Source organism: Rhodamnia argentea, chromosome 8 (assembly GCF_020921035.1).
Source record: "Rhodamnia argentea isolate NSW1041297 chromosome 8, ASM2092103v1, whole genome shotgun sequence".
In the NCBI taxonomy this organism is placed as follows: Eukaryota; Viridiplantae; Streptophyta; class Magnoliopsida; order Myrtales; family Myrtaceae; genus Rhodamnia; species Rhodamnia argentea.
In genome coordinates this window covers 27,845,001-27,869,470 of record NC_063157.1, presented here as the reverse complement: position 1 = coordinate 27,869,470, position 24,470 = coordinate 27,845,001, and the positions used below count along the sequence as shown (strand labels likewise).

Sequence of the window (24,470 nt, the reverse complement as noted above, 5' to 3'; positions counted from 1 at the left end):
TTCGAGAAGAGAGAGATGCATGCGGGAGGAAGGGGCGGTCGCCTTCGCTTAACCCACCTATTTTTGTCCCCCGTCAATTTCAAATATTCCGGTGACTTTCTTTTCTTATTTTTTTCTTGAAAATAGTTCGACATGATACTAAACATTATTTGCTTGGACTATCTTTCCTCTTCTTTTTCACCGTGGAGCTTGCGAATGTAAATAATTTTCTGCAGCTAATCTTAGATGAATGTAGAGATCGGTTCGACTATTCGTCCAATCAATAGCCATCAATAAGAATGTTTATGACACAGCTTCATAAACTTTCGACAATTATGTTGCTCACCGTTCCCGATTTAAATATAGATCCGAGAATTTTCTATAAATATCTAATCTGTGCTATTTCAAACGTATTGATGATATTAATGATATTACTCAAGAATGGAGATAGGAACATTAAATCTAGACGCGCACCGCAAGTCGTTGCAATTAGTGTGAAAATTCTTGATATATGCTCTCACTGAATTTGGTAATTTGGTAGTGATCGACCGTTGAAATTTTATAATAACCACTACCGTTGTAAATCAAGACTGAGCATAATACACTGATCGAATCAAGAACCATCCAAACTTCGATCCGATTCCCATGAAACCAGGGTCTAGACGATCGGGACCGACAAATTTTCAACACGACTTTGTCCTCCGTTGGTGAACGTGAAAAGCAAACGGAGATTGGGCACTTCGTAATAGTCCGTACGGCTTTCGTTTGCTCATGGCGTTCGACAATATACCTAATTGGAAAATAATCTTTGATTATTGTTAGTGAGAATTCTAGTTCGTGACGGAATAGGAATGCTAACATCTGTGGCATTGTTGGAGTATGAATGCTGACAGTGGTGGCATTGTTTAAATACTGGAGCATGATGCAGCTGTTTTCCTTTAGTTGTTGATTTAGAGTAGCTGAGGTTTCCATGGAGGAGAACAGAACATGATTGTGCATAGAAAGAGGATCCTCCCTTTCCGAACTCCATCAGCTCTAATGAACCGCCCAAGAACGAGGTCGAACCCGGGAAAGAGATCGAAACGTCGACCAAGACGTACTGATCCGATTCTAAGGACCTCCGATTACTCCTAATGCAAACCATGTCACGTAACGATTGCGTTAGTAGAAAACTAGATATATTCACATGGTCGCGTCACCAGCATACGATTACACGCACACGTACACGTACACGTACGCGACTACATCAAAACGTCTTGTTTTCCATCTTCCACACCACAAAACAACGAACGAACGAACGAGAAAACACAACGTTGACGTTGACCTTATTTACCAGCCAAAACACGCCATCTTGTCTCCTCTTTCTCTTCTCACACCTCCTCCTCCATCAGCTTACTCAACCGGCAATCCTCTGTCTCTCCGGCTCTCCGCCGCCGATGTCGATGGCCTTGACCTCGGGCTTCCTCTCCTCCACCGTAGGGACGACCACCGTGAGCACCCCGTTCTCCATGTTGGCCCGCACCTCGTCCAGCTTCACGTTCTCCGGCAGCCTGAACCGCCGCATGAACCGCCCGGTGCTCCGCTCCACGCGGTGCCACTTGTCCGTCTTCTCCTCCTTCTCCCTGCGCCTCTCCCCGCTGATCTGCAGCACCCTCCCGTCCTCCACCTCCACCTTCACCTCCGCCTTGTTCAGCCCCGGCAGGTCCACCTTGAACACGTGCGCCTCCGGGGTCTCCTTCCAGTCGATCCGCGCGTTCGCTATGGCCGTGGCCTGCCGGTCCCCGCCGGACGGTTGGGCGGCAGGGGCGACGCCGAAGCCCTCGAGGGGGTCCCAAACGTCGAGGGAGAAGGGGTCGAAGATGCCGCTCCGGCGCCCGCCGAAGAAACTCGGGATCATCGACATGGTTGTCGGAAGGAATTCTCAAGTGACGATAGTAGTAATGTTTCGGTGGGTTTCGGTGCTTTTCGAGAGAGATTTGAATGAAAAACCGACAGAGAGCAGAAGGAATTTATACGCGAGAGAGAGAGAGAGAGAGTAGTGTTTTCATGGCGCCTCGAAAGGATGACACGTAGCGGTACGAAGTGAAAGGTGTCTGTCTGACGTCTCTCCTTCCCTTCCACGGCGTTCCAGGGCCCTCTTCGGAATTCTGAGCTTGAGTTGAGTCTGAATGTTTCCACACGAGTGATAGCAGAGGCGGGCAAAGAATGGCCAGGAGTTCAATGGGCCGCGAGACCGAACTCGGGGACTGTCTCCTGGGCTTGTTATTAAAGTCAGGTTTCCAAAAAAAATCGATAAGTTATTTTTTAAGAAAATAGTAATATTTTTTTTTATGTTCGGATAAAATATGAAAATAAACTGAAAAACATTTTTTTTCATCGTTTGGCATATAACAAAATCGGAATTTTTTTTTAAAATCAAAAATTTTTATTTTTATTTTTCTTCCTTCTTACAAATGGTCGCAAAGATCGCCGTGGTTGTTAACCTGTCGAAGGAAAAATAAAAAAGATAAGAAATAAAAATAATTAAAATTCTATTTTTAAAATATAATAATAAGGAGTGATGGAGGAGAATGTGATTGGTTTGGGTGAAAGAAAGAGAAGGGAAATTGATTTCATCTATTCAAAATGCGGAAATGATATTCCCCACTTTTAAAGGTGTTTTTTATTGATGAAAATGTTGATGGAAAATGTTTTCATTGATTAATTTATTTTTCACAAACCAATCACTGAAAAATTTGAAAAACATTTACCCAGAAATTACTTTCACGAAACCAAGGCTGGAAAATTCGAAAAAAAATTTCCTAGAAGATATTTTCGTCGAAACAAATGGAGCCTTAGGCTTCGTTTCAATAAATAGATTGAAAAATATTTTTTCTAAAATAATCGCTCATATCACTTGAAATAATCAGTTAACAAAAAATATCTTTATTATCGATGACGATTTATATCTAAACATTTTCATACATGATGCAAATATTTTATGTCGGTGCTATAAGTGATCATTTTTTTTTAAAAAAAAATGTGTATTCTAGAATTAGTTTTTCAGAAACAAGCGCAGCCCTTAACATGAAATTGTAAAAGGCAGCCTTTGATATCCATGCAACTACTCTAGCAACAAAGGGCGCATTGTTGTCCATTCCGCGTGTGCACCTAAAAAGCTTGAGGGGAAAAAAAGGAATTTTAAATGGGTAAAAGGGAATACCAAGCACTTGGTCATTTTACAAATTGAATTTAGTTATCATCTGATGATGAAGATCAAGATTTATTGTGTGAAAATCTAAAGAATAATTTAGTAAAAGGTCTTTTGTGACATTCAAGTCTCTCATCGGATATGTCGTGCGATTTGATATTATCCATCGGTAAGATCCACTCTTGAACAGTCGTCAAATAATGTAATGAATTCAAGTACTCTTTTTAAAGGCTTAGTCCATGTGGAATGAGTCGAATCTGATCGTCCCATATGATATTAGAATAAATTTCCCTCCTGAGTAAATTACGGTTCGTGGAGTTCACGTCTGCATCAATCTTGCCAACTATGATAGTTCCTCGCAATACACGAATCGTGCCTCGTTGATGACAATCATGTTTGGAAGAGGCATCTTCTACAGATCGAGTGTGGCCGTCGGGATCTCGACATTAACATTGGTCGGATCTCGACCGCGACGCTGTAGATCTTGCCATGCGCGCATGCTTATTTAACTGCTAACCCGGTGAAGGATTTGCGAATTGATTATGTCCTTCTAAGAGTGCTTCATAATTTCAACGCTCTCAATTGCTCGATACCATTCGTCTCCCATCTGATTTTATTCAAATTCAATATCCTTCATTTTTGGCAAATTATATTCTTAGTAAGTCAAACGTAGATCACTCGCAATGTTTTTATGACGATCAATACTGAAAATTCTTATCCAACTAGATCAAATTCCAAACCTTACGATTGTCCTGGTTGTGCTAAGCATTTGTGTTCGTTTTGCATCTTTAGACAACTCCATTGTGGGGAAAAGTATAAAAAAAAAAATTCCTAAATCTATTGTATTGGTGCGAATTCAATCATAAACTTTTTAATTGGATTAATTTAGTCATAAATCTTTTCATATTGGTATCAATTCAGTCCATCCGATCAATTTAAACTTGAAATTGTTGACGTGGACGCCGATCGTCTTCTGTGGCACCGTAAATGCTAAAGTGAATATTTTATTTATGATATTTTTTTTTATTTTTTTTCTTTCTCTTCCATGGCAGCGTGGGTCGCCACCTCAATGGCGCTCCCTCTCGCAGGCCATGGCCTGTGTGCCCACTGGCACAAGCTATAGAAGAGGAAAAAAAAAATTTAATAAAAAAATTAAGATATTATTAAAAATTATCCACCAACTAATCTTTTGCTAGTTTTCCGCTCCATTGAGGAATGCATGCTTCCGAAAATCAGCCGAGTTTGCACAATGAGCGCTTGGTTTGCGGCCGATGGCAACATGGTCATCACTCTGGCATGTACATTTGACTGGAACCTTCACTGTTAAAGAAATCTGAAATGTAGGAAGCATTTGGAAACAGAGGCAACCACGTGAAGGAGGACAAAGAAAAAGATGAACCCAACGCCGTCCCGCTCTCACGTGCTCGTCTTCCCATTCCCGGTGCAAAGCCACGGGAGCGCCATGCTCAGGCTCGCCGAGCTTCTCTGCCTTGCCGATCTCGACGTCACCTTTCTCAACTCTGACTACATCCAGAGCTCCCGGAGGCGATGAACGAGAGAGGGTACTGTTGCATCTTCTCAGATCAATCAAAGCTTTCTCACCATTTGAACTTTAGTGGGAGATACTCTGTGCTAGTGTCACACTAGGCTGCCTTTTCTTTCCTAGAAATTAGGGGTTCGATCAGGTCTGATCCCACCATGAAATCGAAAACCTGAACAGGAGAACCAATTCTTAGTTTCAAGGATCGGGAATTAGACCGGATCCGATCGATTGATTTGGTTCGGTTCACAAACGATTCAATTATCGGACCGGTCGCAATTTTTTCTTTTGGTTATTTGTTGTTAAATTTTCCCGTTAATGACATTCATCGGACCACATCTCGTTAATTACATCATGTTATCACTTACCCGACATTTAGAATTTAAAAAAAAAATTATTCGGTCCAATCAGGCGGTTTGGTCGGTTCGATTTTCCCTTGAAATCAAGAATCGGACTGAGTGTAATCGATTTCAATTTTATAGAACCGAAAATTAGATCGAAGACCTTGGAAACCGCCAACCAGATCGATATGATTCGAGTCGATTTGGCCGATCCATTATGCTTAGCACTAGTAAAAATCAGTCCAAGCTTTCTCATCATTTGAACTTTAGTAATAGATACCTTGTGCCACTGTCACACTAAGCTGCCATTTCTCTCTTAAAAATCGAGGCATCACTTATCTTGCAATTCGTTCCTAAGCATTTCTGATAATTCAATTTTGGGTCTCCCATCATATGGTCCTATAAAAAAAACCAGGTACCTAGTCGAGTGGGCCCCACAAGAGGAGGTCCTGGCCCACCCAGCCACCGGCTGTTTCCCGAGCCACGGCGGATGGAACTCGACCCTCGAGGCCGTCGCCGCCGGAGTCCCCGTGAGGGACAATGAGTTCAGAGACTGCGAAGAAGATGGCGAAGCTTGCCAGAACCATTTCTGGCTTCGGAAGCTCGTCCTATCGCCACCGGGAGAGGTTGGTTTTGGATATCAAGAGCATGGCGGAATGACGAATTGAAAAGATTAATGAAACATATTTACTCGAGGTTTAAGGATATGTTGCTGTCTCTAGCGTTGGCTAGAACATGGAGAGAAAGAGAAAGAAATGTATGTGATAAAAGTAATTTGATTTGTTTAACGTGACTATGCTCATTGGGAGCAAAAGAAATTTTCTATGTTAACATGTGTGAGATCTCGGATTCAACTCATAGTCGGCATAATTCCTCTGCCGCCGAGTTATAAGGAAGTGTTTTCTTGCGAATCTCCCAATGTGGACGACATATCTTTTGATCAGATTGAGAAGGCGGATTTCATCCGGTGCACAAGAGATGATTTGGGTTACCACCTTACCTTTCTGGTGAAAAGGAATTTGGGAGAAAATTGAACAAATAAATCATGAAACTAAAAGGCGAGGAGGATGTTTGCCTCTGCATAGTGGTGTCTTGTGAAAAACCTTAAGAAATTAATATCTTAAGGCAATAAGAGTTGCGGCTAAAGGTAGCCATATATTGTGTCTTATAACAATTTTGTACATTGCTAATGAAAGGTACATGTGCATATTTATAGGCTTTAAAGGTTAATTATCTAAAGTAACAAATAACAAAATATCAATTACATCAAATCAAAATCAAGACAAAATCTCCTAATATATTTATATCTCTATCATAGGAAAATAATCATGGAGGAAATCTTTCTTGAGCCGTAGCCTTGCTGTCTAACATCCCCCCGCAAGTTGATGTGGCAAAGGTCATGGTAAGCTTGATCTGAAGAAGACGGAATCGAGGAGTGGAGAGAACTTTAGTGAAGATGTTAGCTGGTTAATTATGAGTAGAGATGTACCGAACATGAAGCTCTCCTTTAGTGACACGCTCGCGCACAAAGTGGTAGTCAATCTCTACATGTTTAGTGCGAGCATGGAAGATGGGATTGCCAGTGAGATAGATAGCAGAAAGATTATCACACCAAAGGATAGGAGGAGCGGGCAGATGAACATGAAGATCACGTAGCGCAGCTTCTATCCAAGTAAGTTTTGCGGTGGCTGGATCATGCAACAGTCCCCTGTTTACGGGAGCTCCACGAAATGAGATTTGAACCCAAGAAGATGCCAAACCCGCCAACGTAACGACGAGTATCTGGAGCACTAGCCCATCCCGCATTGGAAAAGGCATGAGAAGTGTTCGGATTAGATAATTGACCTACAATTTAGTCGGCCGTCGTGCTTAAGATCCACCCGAGAGCAATCGGGTCCTGTATATACCGGTTATCGTATACGGGATTGGGCACAATATTGGAAGAACCATCTGTATTGGTTTGAGTAATATGTTGCGGAGAACATGGCAGCATTCCATCGACGATCGAAATCGGTTTATTTGCTCGAAAGAAGGGGAGAATTCGAGCTTTCCACACTACATAGTTGTCCCAGGTGAATTTCACCCCAAGATTCGGACAACCAAATGTCCCCATGAAATTTCCAGATGAAGGAATGACGGGGCTGGTGAGAGACAAGATTGTTGAACTAAACGACATTGAAATGCTAACAGCAGCGGGAGTCACGAGACTCGATTCCGTTGAAGAACTTAGACCAGAACTCATGGCTATGATGCTTCGCAATTGATGGCTCTGATACCATGAAAAACCTTAAGAAATTAATATCTTAAGGCAACAAGAGTTGCGGCTAAAGATAGCCATAAATTGTGTCTTATAATAATTTTGTACATTGCTAACGAAAGGTACATGTGCCTATTTATAGGCTTTAAAGGTTAACTATCTAAAGTAACAAATAAAAAAATATCAATTACATCAAATCAAAATCAAGATAAAATCTTCTAATATATTTATATCTTTATCATAGGAAAATAATCATAGAAGAAATCTTTGCTATGCTGTAGCCTTGTTGTCTAACATCTTGAACTCCTTAAATGCTCTAACCTATGATCTTTGAGAGGTGACCACACAACATCAATGCTACCTAAACCTTCGGTAGGAAAGTTACCAAATCAATTCTAAACTTATTGTGTGGATATCATTTTAGTCCTAAAATTTTTAATTTTGTCGATTTGCGTGAAATTTCAATATAGTCATTTTAGTCAATTTTCGTAAGAAATAACTAATATGTTGGTCCAGTCATCGCTGGCCATCCTATGTGATATATGGTCACATTAGCGATTTCAAGTGAAAATTGGCCCTAAGGATTACACCGAAATTTCCTACAAAAGTTTATGATTAAATTGGCAAAGTTGAAAAGTTTGATTATAAATTACCATCCATACAATATGTTTAAGATTGATTGGATAATTTCCTATCAACATACTCACATTGAATTACAAACCAGAGATGTCGAGTTTGGAAGGTTGTTAGCATGCCGTACTCGTCAAGCATCCATGACAAAATTTTCTTTAGCTCCGTTTGTTTCATTATAATGAATGATTTGATTTTTTTTTTCAAAAACTGTTCGCTCGTATTATTTAAAATAATTAGTCAATAAAAAATATTTTTATTATTGACATCAATTTACCCTTAAATATCTTCGGGGGTAATGAAATTTTTTTTTATCGTTCATTCATTTTTTTTAAGCAATATAAGCTATCGTTTCTCGAAAAAATGTTTTCTAAATTATTCTTTTTTCGCGAAAGAAATAATGCCTTAACCTTCTCCACCAATTCTTCCCATAAATTTGGAAATATATCGGCAAATATGAATTGAGAACCTAGATTTTAATTTAGATACGACACTAAGTTAGGTATTTGTAGGGGTGTGCATGGTCCGCGCCGGTCCGATCCCGGCATGGAACCGGGGACCGGATGGTAGTCCCGGTCCCCATATTTTTGGAACCAAGGACTTGACCGGGACCGCCGGTCCCGGCCCAAGAGGACCGCTAACTATTGAAAATCTAGTCGACTTAATAAACTATACCATGGTAAAAACATATCAACTCGCTATGACTTTTATGATCGACGAACTTGACCAAAATGTTCGAATTCAATACCAAATCCAGTCATTACATGATAAAAACATCACCAACCGCACTAAAAAAAGCCTGCAGAGAGAAAAGATGACCAAAAACAAGATGAAAAATAAGACTAAAAAGAGAGTCTTGAGGAGGAGAGTGCGACAGTGCAAGGTTGGAAAAAAATAGGCGATGGACTTTTATCATTTTGTTTTGTTTTCAATTTTTTTTTGCAATTGTATATATTTATATATAAATAATTATATATTATTGGCGGTTCGATCCGGGCCGGGCCGGTCCGGTCCTAATACAAGAAACCCGAGGACCGGACCGCCCATTCACCGGTCCCATTTATTGGGACCAGGGACCGGACCATCCACCTCAAGGACCGGACCAACCCGGCCGGTCTAGGCCGGTCCCGGGCTGGTTCGAGCCGGTCCCGTCTAGTTTGCACACCCCTAGGTATTTGGGTGAGTTTTGAAAGGTTGGCGATGACAATAACCATCAGCACCGTAGATTTCGCCAAGGCCATTGATTTAAAATATTGTTGTAGGTGATCCTTCCTATTGGAGGGCCGAAGGGCAAAGGCCCATCATCTCTCTCTCTCTTCTATAAAAAAACCAGAGACTGATGTTTCTGTCTCCCAAAGGTATTTTAAGGAACGATGATTATTAATGCTTTCGCAAGGTTTCTATGAATAATCACGATTATTTTCTTAACCACTGCACGCCGTGCGGGGCCAAGCAAGTGTTGACCAAGCCTTGAGCAGTTATTGATGAGCAAATTTGTTTGTGTTCTTTAACTTGTTGTTGCACAACATTTCAATTTTATCGGTGATCGATTCGAAATCTATAGAACCAATCGATCACTTGTATGAATATACTATGATAATCCCATTGTTGATCCGTCAATATGCTGCCTTACCAAGGAAGATTAATTCTCAAATATCATAGAGGTTTCATACTTGTTGTTCTTTTTTCGGGGGACCGAGCCTGTACTAGAATATAGTTGACTTCGTCGAAGGACTAACCCTAATTTGATTCGATTTACATCTTCAAGGAAGTCTCTTGCCCACACGATCTCAATTTAGTTCATATTTTACCGTCTCGAGAAGGAATGTTGGACCCACCATTTACCTCATCTAAAGTCAGGACTGTACCACATGTGCCTTTGTTTCCCTCAAAATTTCATGATAAAGAAAAATAGTTTCCAAGAAAGTGATTTTTAAGGAAAACAGCTAGTTTGCATTCCTTTGATTGTCTACAGTAAGTGAATCTGATTTTCCTTTTATTAAAAGGGAAATTCGTTTTCCCTCAATCAAAACTTATTATTTTCAATCCATGGAGAACGTTTTCCGTATATCAAATTAGTTTTCCATCATGCAAACACCGAAAAATCGAAAAACAATTTCTTGAAAAAAAGTTTCCTTCGAACAAACGAACCCTCGACTTTTGCGAGATAAAAGCAATGCGTCGGCCAAGTGAAAGGAGAGTAGAGACCATTACGGCGGTGTCAAGCAACAATTCGTCGCATTGCTTCAATGATACATGGGGAAGTTTTAGCAAAATTCTCTAGCACATGGAGCATTTCTCCCTTTACAAGTAAGGTGTTTTTCTATAGAATTAGTGTCTGTCAATTCATGCTTAAAAAAAAGACACCGACCCAATAAGGAAATAAAGCACGTGCTTCCTGTCAATAGTCATGTGCTTCCGTGGCCCGCACTCCATACAGGCCGAGTAATAAAACACCAAGTAATCTCAGGGCCGGCCTTCGCCTTTCGGGTTTTGAGCTCCCGGACAAGAGCACTGCATCACGAGGCGTCATATAGGACGGCGACTAAACGACAAATCGTCCGATGGAAAAGGCCCCTGGCGGCGGTGAGAATCGTTTGGCAGAGTCGAACCCCCTCGGCCATTATCCTAGATCGGTGAATATTTTACTGGCTGCAGCGGTGGCTGAGAGAAAGCGAGCGGCATCTTGTGCAGGATGAACGGAGCTTCAAGGAGCGAGCCTCTTTCGGAGAAAGTTATTGCTTGGTAGCCACAGCGATCGGGAAGTCCCGTGCGAAGGGCTCTTATGCGACCGTTCGAAGGTGAGCCAGAGATGACACGCTTATTATTGTACGGAATTAAGCGATCAAACAATAAATAGATAGAATAAAAAAATAATCGGACATCAAATGTACGTGATTCGATTGTAAAGACCTACGTTTACGGAGAGAGAACAAGTGATTGGACGGAGATTACAAATCATACTCGAGTTACTCAAACACTCGTTTTCTAGCCCTAATTATATTTAAGAACTTATACAGTATTTACCTTTCAATTCCAAGCGAAATAATCTCTCAATCTCACAAAAGAATTATATAAATTTTATTCTAAAATTTAATCGGTTCCGACATTTGAACTCTTAATGTAATTTCACGAATAAAATCCACAGAGAAAACCCTCTCAAGCACTCGACAAGGAAACCGCGCTTCAACGATACTCCACGGCCGAGTTGTCGCTTGCTATTATATATATATATATATATATATATATATATATATATATATATATATATATATATATATGCAAGCTGGGCCCACGTGAAAAGCAAAACCACTTCTGCAGGGGGATTAATCCATGTCCTCAAGTTTTCTGACCCCAATCCAATCGTAGGATCCAAAAGACCGCAATGGATCCATCGCCTCCTCCTCCTCCTCCTCCTCATGTCGTCATCTTTCCTTTAGCTGCTCAAGGCCATGTCAACCCCATGCTCAAGCTTGCCGAGCTCCTCGCCCTGTCCGGTCTCCACATCACCTTCATCAACACCGAGCACATCCACCATCGCCTCCTCCAGCATGCCGAAGTCCAAGCTCGTTTCGATGCCTACCCGTACTTCCGATTCAAGACCATATCGGACGGCCTCCCGATGGACCACCCGAGGCCTGGTGACTACTTCACGACCACATTCAATCACATCAAGAGCATAACCAAACCACTCTTCGAAGAGTTGGTGGCCGCTCCTGGTCAGCCGGTGACATGTATCATTGCGGACGGGATCTTCACCTTCACCATCGATATCGCTCGAGACCTCGGAGTTCCCATCATTGCGTTCCGCACGATCAGCGCGAGTTCCTTTTGGGCTTATTTCTGTATTCCACGCATGATTGAGAATGGAGATCTCCCCATCAAAGGTAATATTCCCACTTCAGCATTGACTGAACCTGTTGATTCTGTTCAATTTAGAGACAAGCTTGATCTCAAAGTAAGGTATGTTTTCTTTTTTTTCAAATAAAGGTATGGGGTTGAAAGGGTACAAAACAATTAAGAAGTTGGACTGGAACTCATTGAGGAATTTCATTAAGCACATGGACTTCCGTAATTTTGTAGGAGACGAAGACATGGACCATATCGTGACGAGCGTGCCAGGCATGGAGGACATCCTCCGGTGCCGAGACCTGCCGAGTTTCTGCCGAGTCTCCGACCTCTCCGACTGGCTCCTCCAGTACGTGACGACTCAGACCCTCCAGACCACCCGAGCCCGAGCCCTCATCCTCAACAGCTTCGACCAACTGGAGGGCCCCGCCATTTCCCAAATTCGAACCCACATCCCAAACCTCTACACGATCGGTCCTCTCCACTCACACCTCAAATCAAGACTGTCGTCGTCGCCGTCGTCCCCACCACCGCCGTCTGCAAGCAACAGTCTGTGGGAAGTCGAACGTAGTTGCATCTCGTGGCTCGACGAGCAACCTCCGAAGTCGGTCATCTACGTGAGCTTCGGGAGCATCACGACCCTCAACAGACACGACTTTGGGGAGTTCTGGCAAGGCCTCGTGAACAGCGGGAGGCGCTTCCTGTGGGTCGTGCGGCCAGATTCCCTCGCCGAAAGCTGCCCCGGCGCCGTCCAGGAGGAGCTGAGGGAGGCGACGGCGGAGAGGGGGTGTGTCGTGGGGTGGGCCCCGCAGGAGGAGGTCCTGCAGCACGGTGCCGTCGCGGCGTTCCTAACGCACAGCGGGTGGAACTCGACGCTGGAGAGCGTGGTCGCAGGGAAGCCAATGCTGTGCTGGCCGTTCTTGGCGGACCAGCAGGTGAACAGCCGGCTCGTGAGCCACGCGTGGAAGCTGGGGCTCGACATGAAGGACGTATGCGACCGGGAGGTGGTGGAGAGGATGGTCAACGGAGTGATGGGGGAGAGGAAGGAGGAATTCGCGGCGGCGGGCGCCGTCCTGGCGAGGAGGGCGAGGGAGGCAGTGGGCGAAGGTGGGTCCTCGTGGGATAATCTGGACCGTTTGATTGAGGACATAAGATCCATGAAGACGGGTAGCTGAAGTCGAACGTGGCGAAATAGAGTTGATAGGACTCCACATTTCAAGCAACAAACTGTCAAACACCGGTGGGTGCTTATGAGTGTCTCATTTGACGTCTTGAATCTCATAATCCTTAATATATCCGACTATGAATGTAATGTCAAATGCACGTTTACATTAAAACCATAAATTAGATTGTTGAGACGTCGTAAATAGACATGGATCTTAATAGAGATAATCTTTTTTTCCTTATAACCGTGGGGAATAGACATTTTCCTAGGTGCCGGGTTTTCGCGGAGTGGAACTTTTTTCGAGTAGCCATTGCGGTTCATAAGAGTTCAAAAGTAGTATTGGCTAAGTCATGATATTTTAATTTAGCTCTGGAGAAAATATTCAGGACATGCTTTTTATACTAATTATACTCCTCATCGTAACCATAAGAGTGCGATTGCACCTTTTGACAACCCATTTTGTTTCAAAACTCACAAGCATAATAATTTATGCTACTATCCCAGAATCTTTCAAGTAGTTGGTGAACGACTCCTTATACCGTCCAACATTGCTTCGGAAACAAAAAAAAGGAAAGTCAAATTCATTTGGACTATTTTCTCAATTCCAATAAAATGAAACTGGATCTAGTATGAGTTGTTAATGCCTACTAGAATGCTCACCAAATCAGTTATATCTAGCAACCTTTATGACTTTTCCCAGTCGTTTATCGATTTCAATCCGAAAAAAGAAATTTGAACTCATCAAGATACTAAAACTTTTCCTTAATCAAGAATAGATAATCATATCGAAAATAATTGTTAATAAATATGAAGAAATAAAAACTTCCGCACCAAGTTGCCATTTAGGGTCGCGCTGATATCGGTGTGAATGACCTTCAATAGGTCAAAACTACGGATTACAGTTTTCTATCTTATCTTAGTCATCTTATCTCTATAAATGTCACGCCCCGATCCCCGGGCTCACAACAACCTTATCAAATCACCTACGGGTCATAAAAAAATAATATCCCAGGCATGTCATCGATCCATTATTTTATCTTTTTATTAAACGCATGTGGAATGTGTAACTCCCAGGCAGTTATAAAATTAACATGGATAGTAAAGTAAGAAATCACACCAGAAAATATCCTTTTAATTATTTAATTACTGTTAACCTTGGAAAGTACATATATACAAGCCCTACCTTAAGGTCACTTCCTACATTATAATGAATGACAAAATTTTCTTAAGCTCTGTGTGTTTCATTATAATGAATGATTTGATTTTTTTTTCAAAAACTGTTCGCTTGTATTATTTAAAATAATTAATCAATGAAAAATATTATCTACGGCAATTTACGCTTAAATATCTTTGTGGATGATGTAATTTTTTTTTTATTGTTCATTCATTTTTTTCTAAGCAATATAAGCTATCGTTTCTCGAAAAAAATATTTTCCGAATCATTCGTTTTTCGCGAAAGAAATAATGCCTTAACCTTCTCCACCAATGCTACCCACAAATTTGGAAATGTATCTGCAAATATGAATTGAGAATCTAGATTTTAGTTTAGATACGACACTAAGTTAGGTATTTGGGTGAGTTTTAAAAAGGTTGGTGATGACAATAACCATCAAGCACCGTAGATTTCGCCAAGACCATTGATTTAAAATATTGTTGTAGGTGATCCTTCCTATTGGAGGGCCGAAGTGCAAAGGCCCATCATCTCTCTCTCTCTCTTCTATAAAAAAAACCAGTGAATGATATTTATGTCTCCCAAAGGTATTTTAAGGAACGATGATTATTAACGCTTTCGTAATGTTTCTATGAATAACCACGATTATTTTCTTAACCACCGCACGCCGCGCGGGGCCAAGCAAGTGTTGACCAATCCTCGAGCAGTTATCGATGAGCAAATTTGTTCGTGTGCTTTAACTTGTTGTTACACAACATTTCAATTTTATCGTTGATCGATTCGAAATCTATAGAGCCAATCGATCAGCTGTATGAATATACTATGATGATCCCATTGTTGATATGTCAATATGCTGCCTTACCAAGGAAGATTAATTCTCAAATATCATAGAGGTTTCATACTTGTTGTTCTTTTTTCAGGGGACTAAGCCCGTACTAGAATATAGTTGACTTCGTCGAAGGACTAATCCCTAATTTGATTCGATTTACATCTTCAAGGAAGTCTCTTGCCCACACGATCTCAATTTAGATAATATTTTACCGTCTCGAGAAGGAATGTTGGACCCACCATTTACCTCATCTAAAGTTAGGACTGTACCACAAGTGCCTTTGTTTCCCTCAAAATTTCATGATAAAGAAAAATAGTTTCCGAGAAAGTGATTTTTAAGGAAAACAGCTAATTTGCATTCATTTGATTGTCTACAGTAAGTGAATCCGATTTTCCTTTTATTAAAAGGGAAATTCGTTTTCCCTCATTCAAAACTTGTTATTTTTAGTCCATGGAAAACGTTTTCCGTATATCAAATTAGTTTTCCATCATCCAAATACCGAAAAATCGAAAAATAATTTCTTGAAAATAATTTTCTTTCGAACAAACGATCCCTAGACTTTTGCGCGATAAAAACAATGCGTCGGCCAAGTGAAAGGAGAGTATAGACCATTACGGCGGTGTCAAGCAACCGTTCGTCGCATTGCTTCGATGATACGTGGGGGAGTTTTAGCAAAATTCATTAGCACATGGAGCATTTCTCCCTTCACAAGTAAGGTGTTTTTCTATAGAATTAGTCTGTCAATTCATGCTTAAAAAAAAAAGACACTGACCCAATAAGGAAATAAAGCACGTACTTCCTGTCAATAGTCATGTGCTGACCCAATATGGAAATAAAGCACGTACTTCCTGTCAATAGTCATGTGCTGACCCAATATGGAAATAAAGCACGTACTTCCTGTCAATAGTCATGTGCTTCCGTGGCCCGCACTCCATACAGGCCGAGTAATAAAACACCAAGTAATCTCAGGGCCGCCCTTCGCCTGTCGGGTTTTGAACTCCCGGACAAGAGCACCGCATCACAAGGCGTCATATAGGACGGCGACTAAACGACAAATCGTCCGATGGAAAAGGCCCCGGGCGGCGGTGAGAATCGTTTGGCAGAGTCGAACCCCCTCGGCCATTATCCTAGATCGGTGAATATTTTACTGGCTGCAGCGGTGGCTGAGAGAAAGCGAGCGGCATCTTGTGCAGGATGAACGGAACTTCAAGGAGCGAGCCTCTTTCGGAGAAAGTTATTGCTTGGTAGCCACAGCGATCGGGAAGTCCCGTGCGATGAGCTCTTACGCGACCGTTCGAAGGTGAGCCAGAGATAACACGCTTATTATTGTACGGAATTAAGCAATTGAACGATAAATAGATAGAATAAAAAAATAATCGGACATCGGATATACGTGATTCGATCGTAAAGATCTACGTTTACGGAGAGAGAACAAGTGATTTGACAGAGATTACAAATTACACTCGAGTCACTCAAACACTCGTTTTCCAGTCCTAATTATATTTAAGAACTCATACAGTATTTAGCTTCCAATTCCAAGCGGAATAATCTCTCAATCTCACAAAAAAATTATACAATTTTTACTATAAAATTTAATCGATTCCGACATTTGAACTCTTAATGTAATATCACGAATAAAATCCACAGAGAAAACCCTCTCAAGCACTCGACAAGGAAACCGCACTTCAACGATACTCGACGGCCAAGTTGTCGCTTGCTATTTTATATATATGCAAGCTGGGCCCACGTGAAAAACAAAACCACTTCCGCAGGGATTAATCCATGTCCTCAAGTTGCTCTTATCTTTTATTGATCAAGTCAACCAACCAAGTCCAGCTAGTATTATCCCTTTTTCTGATCAGCGCCATCGTGAAAAAAAGGAAGTCCACGTCCAGCACGCAACGTAATTCGTCCAACCGTCGGCAAAATCCAAGCTTCCTTCTTCTTGTTTATAGGCTGACAACTACACGGAAATAAGATATCCGTAATCTATGAAAGCTGGACCTATCTGGGCTAATCAAACAGAATCCAAATATTTACTTTGGCTTCCTGTGGAATAGGAAATATAATTACAAATATTTATATATTTTTATAATTTAAATTTTCTATTCGGATTTAAAACTCAAATCGAGACATATTTTGATACTCATAAATGTCAGTAGCTCTTACGATGGAGTTGTTTGATAGCTGACAATTTTTCAATAACTTTCTAAACATTTCCCCACGCAGATTTCTGACCCCAATCCAATCGTAGGATCCAAAAGACCGCAATGGATCCATCGCCTGTTCCTCCTCCTCCTCCTCCTCATGTCGTCATCTTTCCTTTAGCTGCTCAAGGCCATGTCAACTCCATGCTCAAGCTTGCCGAGCTCCTCGCCCTGTCCGGTCTCCACATCACCTTCATCAACTCTGAGCACATCCACCATCGCCTCCTCCAGCATGCCGAAGTCCAAGCTCGTTTCGATGCCTACCCGTACTTCCGATTCAAGACCATATCGGACGGCCTCCCGATGGACCACCCGAGGCCTGATGACCACTTCATGACCACATTCAATTACATCAAGAGCATAACCAAGCCACTCTTCGAAGAGTTGGTGGCCGCTCCCGGTCAGCCGGTGACCTGTATCATTGCGGATGGGATCTTCACCTTCACCATCGATATCGCTCGGGACCTCGGAGTTCCCATCATTGCGTTCCGCACGATCAGCGCGAGTTCCTTTTGGGCTTATTTCTGTATTCCACGCATGATTGAGAATGGAGATCTCCCCATCAAAGGTAATATTCCCACTTCAGCATTGACCGAACCTGTTGATTCTGTTCAATTTAGAGACAAGCTTGATCTCAAAGTAAGGTATGTTTTCTTTTTTTTTCAAATAAAGGTATGGGGTTGAGAGGGTACAAAACAATTAAGAAGTTGGACTGGAACTCATTGAGGAATTTCATTAAGCACATGGACTTCCGTAATTTTGTAGGAGACGAAGACATGGACCATATCGTGACGAGCGTGCCAGGCATGGAGGACATCCTCCGGTGCCGAGACCTGCCGAGTTTCTGCCGAGTCTCCGACCTCTCCGACTGGCTCCTCCAGTACGTGACGACTCAGACCCTCCAGACCACCCGAGCCCGAGCCCTCATCCTCAACAGCTTCGACCAACTGGAGGGCCCCGCCATTTCCCAAATTCGAACCCACATCCCAAACCTCTACACGATCGGTCCTCTCCACTCACACCTCAAATCAAGACTGTCGTCGGCGCCGTCGTCCCCACCACCGCCGTCTGCAAGCAACAGTCTGTGGGAAGTCGACCGTAGTTGCATCTCGTGGCTCGACGAACAACCTCCGAAGTCGGTCATCTACGTGAGCTTCGGGAGCATCACGACCCTCAACAGACACGACTTCGCGGAGTTCTGGCACGGCCTCGTGAACAGCGGGAGGCGCTTCCTGTGGGTCGTGCGGCCAGACTCCCTAGCCGAAAGCGGCCCCAGTGCCGTCCAGGAGGAGCTGAGGGAGGCGACGGCGGAGAGGGGGTGTGTTGTGGGGTGGGCCCCGCAGGAGGAGGTCCTGCAGCACGGTGCCGTCGCGGCGTTCCTAACGCACAGCGGGTGGAACTCGACGCTGGAGAGTGTGGTCGCAGGGAAGCCAATGGTGTGCTGGCCGTTCTTCGCGGACCAGCAGGTGAACAGCCGGCTCGTGAGCCGCGCGTGGAAGCTGGGGCTCGACATGAAGGACGTATGCGACCGGGTGGTGGTGGAGAGGATGGTCAACGGAGTGATGGGGGAGAGGAAGGAGGAATTCGCGGCGGCGGGCGCCGACGTGGCGAGGAGGGCGAGGGAGGCAGTTAGCGAGGGTGGGTCCTCGTGGGATAACCTGGACCGCTTGATTGAGGACATAAGATCCATGAAGACGGGCAGCTGAAGTCGAACGTCGCGAAATAGAGTTGATAGGACTCCACATTTCAAGCAATAAACTGTCAAACCAATGGGTGCTTATGAGTGTCTCATTTGATGTCTTGAATCTCATAATCCTTAATACTTCCGACTATGAATTTAATGTCAAATGTACATTTACATTAAAACCATAAATTAGATTGTTGAGACGTCGTAAATAGACATGGATCTTAATAGAGATAATCTTTTTTTCCTTATAACCGTAGGGAATAGACACTTTCCTAGGTGCCAGGTTTTCGCATAATGGAACTTTTTTCGAGTAGCCATTGCGGTTCATAAAAGTTCAAAAGTAGTATTGGCTAAGACATGACATTTTAATTTAGCTCGGGAGAAAATATTCAGGACATGCTTTTTATACTAATTATACTCCTCTTCATAACCATAAGAGTGCGGTTACGCCTTTTGACTACTCATTTTGTTTCAAAACTCACAAGCATAATAATTTATGCTACTATCCCATAATCTTTCAAGTATTTGGCGAACGGCCCTTTATACTATCCAACATTGCTTCGGAAACAAAAAAAGGAAAATCAAATTCATTTGGACTATTTTCTCAATTCCAATAAAATGAAGTTGGATCTAGTATGAGTTGTCCATGCCTACTAGAATACTCACCAAATCAGTCATATCTAGCAACCTTTATGACTTTTCCCAGTCGTTTAGGCTCGTATGGTAACGTTTCTGTTCCCGGAACAACTTTTAGAACATAAACATTTTTTTTCGTTTCCGTTCCCAACAACGATTTTTGGGAACAAAAACTCGTTTGGTAATCGTAAAAAAAATCTGTTCCCGAAATAAAAAAAGAATAGAAACACGTTTGGTAATCGCATAAAATTTCTGTTCTGGAACAAAAAAAAAGAAGAAAAGAAATGCGTTTGGTAACTGAAAAAAAAATTGTTCCTAATTTTTTTCATTTAATTAAGGGGACTATATATATTAAAATTAAAATGTCTTTATCTTTTTAACTTACTAAATCAAATTAAATCGCATTTGTTCAATTTACTAAATCAAATTGGACCAATATATGTATACGTAATTTATGCACGATTTATCAAATGATGATATGGACGAGATCAACTATAAAAAAAAAAAAAAAAGCTGAAAGAGAAGACGAATTGAAATTAGACAACGAGAACATCAAATATGTTTTCTATAGTTAGGAAAAATTACAATTATGAGTTACACATAAATGTTCCCAAGTAGTTAAAAATATGATTACTTTTAAACGGGGACCCTAGAAAAATATTAATTGCACTTTGAGTGAAATCGGGGACTAAAATGAAAAATATTTGTGCATTTAGGTCCTTTGAGTCCAATTGTGCAATTTTTCCAAACATGAGGACTGAAATGAGATGCAAGGTATCAAAATCTCATGTCATGACTCTAAAAGTAAAAATTTTGGCTAAAATGATTTAAAATGAAATTTTTTAGTCAATTTAGGATTATGTTCGATGAAGAGGCATGTGGTCCCAAACTGAATTTTTTTAAATTTAAGAGACCAAAATGAAAAGGGAATTAAAATAAGAATATGGACTATTTTTGCACATTTTTCTGACCACAAATACTATTTTTCCTTATTTTCGGCTATTTTTATAATTAAAATAAATCTGCAAAATGTCAAATATTACAAAAAATATTTTTTGTTCAAAATTGGTTGCCAAGGCTAGGCCAAAGCTTCCAAGGTTGATTTTGTAATTTTATGAATGTTTTCATATTTTTAATTAATTTTTTAAAATAAAATGATCAAAAATTAAGTGTCAACATCATGCAAGAATAAAAGAGCAAAAGTGTGTTCAAAAACAAAATTGTTCCCAATTGTTTCTAAAAAATGTTCCAAATGTGTTTCTAAAAAGTGTTCCGGGAACAAAGAAACAAGTATTTTTTGTTTCTCGTTTTCGCTCCAAAAGTGTTCCCGTTTTTAAAAAGTGTTCCCGGAACACTTTGGGAACACTTTTTTACCATACGCGTTTCGGGAGCGTTACCATATGCACCCTTATTGACTTCAGTCCGAAAAAGAAATTTGAACTCATCAAGACACTAAGACTTTTCCTTAATCAATAACAGATAACCATATCGGAAATAATTGTTAATAAATATGAAGAAATAAAAACTTCTACACGAAGTTGCCGTTTAGGGTCCGTTGATATCGGTGTGAATGACCTTCAATAGGTCAAAACCACGGACTACAGTTTTCTATCTTATCTTAGTAATCTTATCTCTATAAATGTCATGCCCCGTCCCCGGGCCCGCAACAACCCTATCAAATCGCCTACAGGTCATAAAAAAATAATGTCCTAGGCATGTAATCGACCCATTATTTTTATCTTTTTATTAAACGCTTGCAGAATGTGTAACTCTCGGGCAGTTATAAAATCAACGGGGATAGCAAAGTAAGAAATCACACCGCACAATATCGGGGATGGACAAGTGAAGAACATACCGGGGATGGACAAGTTCTCGAGACGGCGAGATCTTCCGGGCAACCGCCGCTCTGCCGACGCCGCCGAGGCCACTCTCCAATTCATTGCCAGCGAGAGCCGACGGACTCATCTTCAACACCTTCGAAGAGCTTGAATTGCCAACCCTCGCTCATATCTGCGACCACGGCTCTTTCCCCGAACTATATGCCATTGGACCCCTCCACATCCAACTCAAATCAAGACTAATGGCAGTTGACATTGACGTGCCGGTCTCTATAAATGATGGGATTCTGAGAGAGGATAGAAGTTGCATGGGTTGGCTCGACGACTAGCTGCCGGAGTCGGGGGTCTATGTGAGCTTCGGGAGCCTTGTGGTGATCACAAGGGACCAGGTCATGGAGTTTTGGTACGGTTTGGTCAATAGTGGGGTGAGATTCTTGTGGGTGTTGAGACCGGAATCGCTGGGAGAGAAAGATGATAGCGGCCGGATGCCTGCCGAGCTCCCGGAGGCGACGGATGAGAGAGGGTACTATTGCATCTTCTCATATCAATCAAAGCTTTCTCATCATTTGCACTTTAGAGGGAGATACTTTGTGCTAGTGTCACACTATGCTGCCTTTTCTTTCCTAGAAATTAGGGGTCCAATTAGGTCTGATCCCACCATGAAATTGGAAACCCGATCGGGAGAACCGATTCTTAGTTTCAAGGATCGGGAATTAGATAGGATCCGATCGATTGATTTGGTTCGGTTCTCAAGCGATTCAATTATTGGACCGGTCGCAATTTTTTTTTCGGTGATTTGTTGTTAAATTTTCTCATTAACGACATATTGACCGGACCACATCTCGTTAATTGCATTATGTTGTCACTTACTTGGATTAGGCTTACATTTAGAAATTTTATTTTTTAAAAAAATATTATTCGGTCCAATCTAGCGGTTTGGTCGGTTCGATTTTCCCTTGAAATCAAGAACCGGACCGAGCGTAATCGGTTTCGGTTTTATAGAATCAAAAATCGGATCAAAGATCTTGGAAACTGCCAACCGGATCGATACGATTCGGGTCGATTTGGCCGATCCATTATGCTTAGCACTAGTAAAAATCAGTCCAAGCTTTCTCATCATTTGAACTTTTGTGATAGATACCTTGTGCCACCGTCACACTAAGCTGCCATTTCTCTCTTAAAAATCGAGGCATCACTTATCTTGCAATTTGTTCCTAAGCATTTCTGACAATTCAATTTTGGGTCTCGCATCGTATGTTCCTAAAAAAACCAGGTACCTAGTCGAGTGGGCCCCACAAGAGGAGGTCCTAGCCCACCCAGCCACTCGCTATTTCCCGAGCCACGGCGGATGGAACTCGACCTTGGAGGCCGTCGTTGCCGGAGTCCCCCTGATCTGGCGGCCCCGCTTCGCCGACCCGGTTCCGAATAGTAGGTTCGTGGGCCACGTGTGGAGGAACGGGATGGACATGAACGGCACATGCGACAAAGTCGTGGTCGAGAGGATGGTGAGAGGCCTGTTCGATCCAGAGAGGGACAATGAGTTCAGAGATTCTGCGAAGAAGATGGCGAAGCTTGCGAGAACCCGGTTCGGCTTCGGAGGCTCGTCCTATCGCCACCGGGAGAGGTTGGTTTTGGATATCAAGAGCATGGCAGAATGATGAATTGAAAAGATTAATGAAACATATTTACTCGAGGTTTAAGGAAATGTTGCTGTCTCTAGCGTTGGCCATTGTTGACACCTAAATTTTGATTTTTAGAAAATCATTCACATAAGTATAAAATGAGAATTAGACATTGTTCTCACAAAAATGATTTCTCATGCATTGCATATTCAATTTTTGTCAGTCATTACATTTAGAATCAGAGGTAAGTCAATTGAACTTAGTTTTAGCATTCACCAAGATCAGATTCGGTCCGAAAAATTTTTGTTCGAGCAGAGGGTGTGCCGAATTTATTAAGCTAATTGAACTTAACTTCAAGCCAATTTTATTTCGTTCAAGCTTAAATTATCCAAATAAGGCCTTCGGTTAAATGTCCGTTATTTAGAAAAGCCTTAGTTGAGTTCAAGAATGTGAGACGAGCCCATGGATTGATTAGAAAATTCGAATGAGGCATTACAAAGGCTGGCTGAAATTCCATGATGGGTTCGGTCCTTGATTTGACTCCAAATTAGCCCATCGTGAAGTGAAGCCCCTAGTTAATTAGCCATTAATCATCTAGAACCCAATTAGGCCTAAAATTGCATTCTAAACCCACAAAAGAGGCCATTTTCAGCCATTTCTTTCATCATTATCCCCTTTGGCCGAGATTCATAGAGTCCTAGTGGATTAGGACTCCTCGAAGTTCAAATAATTCAAGAGTTCTAATGATTTGGGGATCCTATCTAGCTAGAGTTTTATCGGATTCAGAAACCTAAATCTAACGGTTCATAATAAATCCCATTCTAGCTAGGGTTGATAATCCGACGGTTTCCGACAACTCCTACTCCTACTAGGACTCTGGCTCAGGACTCTATATAAACAAGAGCTCATTCATGTTCAGGGGATTGGACCATTACTAAAATTTTTGGCACACGTTGGACGGAGAGAGTTGAGAGTTGTTTGAGAAGTACGAAGGGGTCCGATTGTTTCCCCCGCGGTCGAGACAATCCCTCTCAAAATTTCGTCGACTCTTTGTCGAATCCTCTTTCGTCGCTCGTCCATGACCACACACTACCGCCACTCCAGCAGCTCACCCAAGATCAGACGTTTCTCGTTGTTCCAGGCGAGTATAGCTCAATCTGCCGCATCATCATCACTGAACCGCCAAGCTCAATTCACCGCTGTCCAGCCCTGTTTCAGCCGCAAATCAGCCTGACTTAGACGGTAATTTGGCTTCGTTTTGATCAATATTCAGCATCCAACATGACTACTCCTTCGCATTAGATTACCTCGCTGTTCCGAGATCAAATCCGGCTCAAGAGGGACTGTTTTTGAGTGGATTTCCAGGGACTGTGCATGTGCAGAATTTTGCCTAGAAAAGGTAATTTTTTCTCGACTTTCGATTGCTAATCTATGCTTGTTAATTTGGTAACTTGCATTGTTGTTCTTAGATCTCTTTGAACACATTGATTTTGCAATTAAACTGAAAAGTTCAAACCTTTTCCTATCAA

The 24,470-nt window shown here is 41.9% G+C and overlaps 3 protein-coding genes and 1 pseudogene across 3 annotated transcripts; 3 read left to right on the top strand and 1 right to left on the bottom strand.

Annotated features, from left to right (window-relative positions):
* Positions 1 to 1,261: 1,261 nt before the first annotated feature.
* Positions 1,262 to 1,973, bottom strand: LOC115738256 (17.8 kDa class I heat shock protein-like). The gene has a single exon (XM_030670837.2). The coding sequence runs from the start codon at positions 1,880 to 1,882 to the stop codon at positions 1,376 to 1,378; it is 507 nt and encodes a 168-aa protein (XP_030526697.1). The 5' UTR covers positions 1,883 to 1,973; the 3' UTR covers positions 1,262 to 1,375.
* Positions 1,974 to 11,285: 9,312 nt separating this feature from the next.
* Positions 11,286 to 12,965, top strand: LOC125316177 (7-deoxyloganetic acid glucosyl transferase-like). The gene is made up of 2 exons (XM_048283678.1): positions 11,286 to 11,824; positions 12,021 to 12,965. Exons 1-2 carry the CDS (start codon positions 11,323 to 11,325, stop codon positions 12,959 to 12,961), a joined length of 1,443 nt encoding a protein of 480 aa, XP_048139635.1. The 5' UTR covers positions 11,286 to 11,322; the 3' UTR covers positions 12,962 to 12,965.
* Positions 12,966 to 17,161: 4,196 nt separating this feature from the next.
* LOC125316176 (7-deoxyloganetic acid glucosyl transferase-like) lies at positions 17,162 to 22,954 on the top strand. The gene is made up of 3 exons (XM_048283676.1): positions 17,162 to 17,726; positions 17,924 to 18,868; positions 22,846 to 22,954. The coding sequence occupies exons 1-2, from the start codon at positions 17,222 to 17,224 to the stop codon at positions 18,862 to 18,864; spliced, it is 1,446 nt and encodes a 481-aa protein (XP_048139633.1). The 5' UTR covers positions 17,162 to 17,221; the 3' UTR covers positions 18,865 to 18,868; positions 22,846 to 22,954.
* On the top strand, positions 21,433 to 22,977 carry LOC115731913 (annotated as a pseudogene).
* Positions 22,978 to 24,470: the final 1,493 nt, after the last annotated feature.

Bases quoted from the DNA above. Each gene is read 5' to 3' on its own strand.
- LOC115738256 (XM_030670837.2), bottom strand. From the start codon at position 1,882: ATGTCGATGATCCCGAGTTTCTTCGGCGGGCGCCGGAGCGGCATCTTC.
- LOC125316176 (XM_048283676.1), top strand. From the start codon at position 17,222: ATGGATCCATCGCCTGTTCCTCCTCCTCCTCCTCCTCATGTCGTCATC. The intron at 17,727-17,923 runs GTAATATTCCCA...GTAATTTTGTAG, and splicing joins TGGAGATCTCCCCATCAAAG to GAGACGAAGACATGGACCAT.
- LOC125316177 (XM_048283678.1), top strand. From the start codon at position 11,323: ATGGATCCATCGCCTCCTCCTCCTCCTCCTCCTCATGTCGTCATCTTT. The intron at 11,825-12,020 runs GTAATATTCCCA...GTAATTTTGTAG, and splicing joins TGGAGATCTCCCCATCAAAG to GAGACGAAGACATGGACCAT.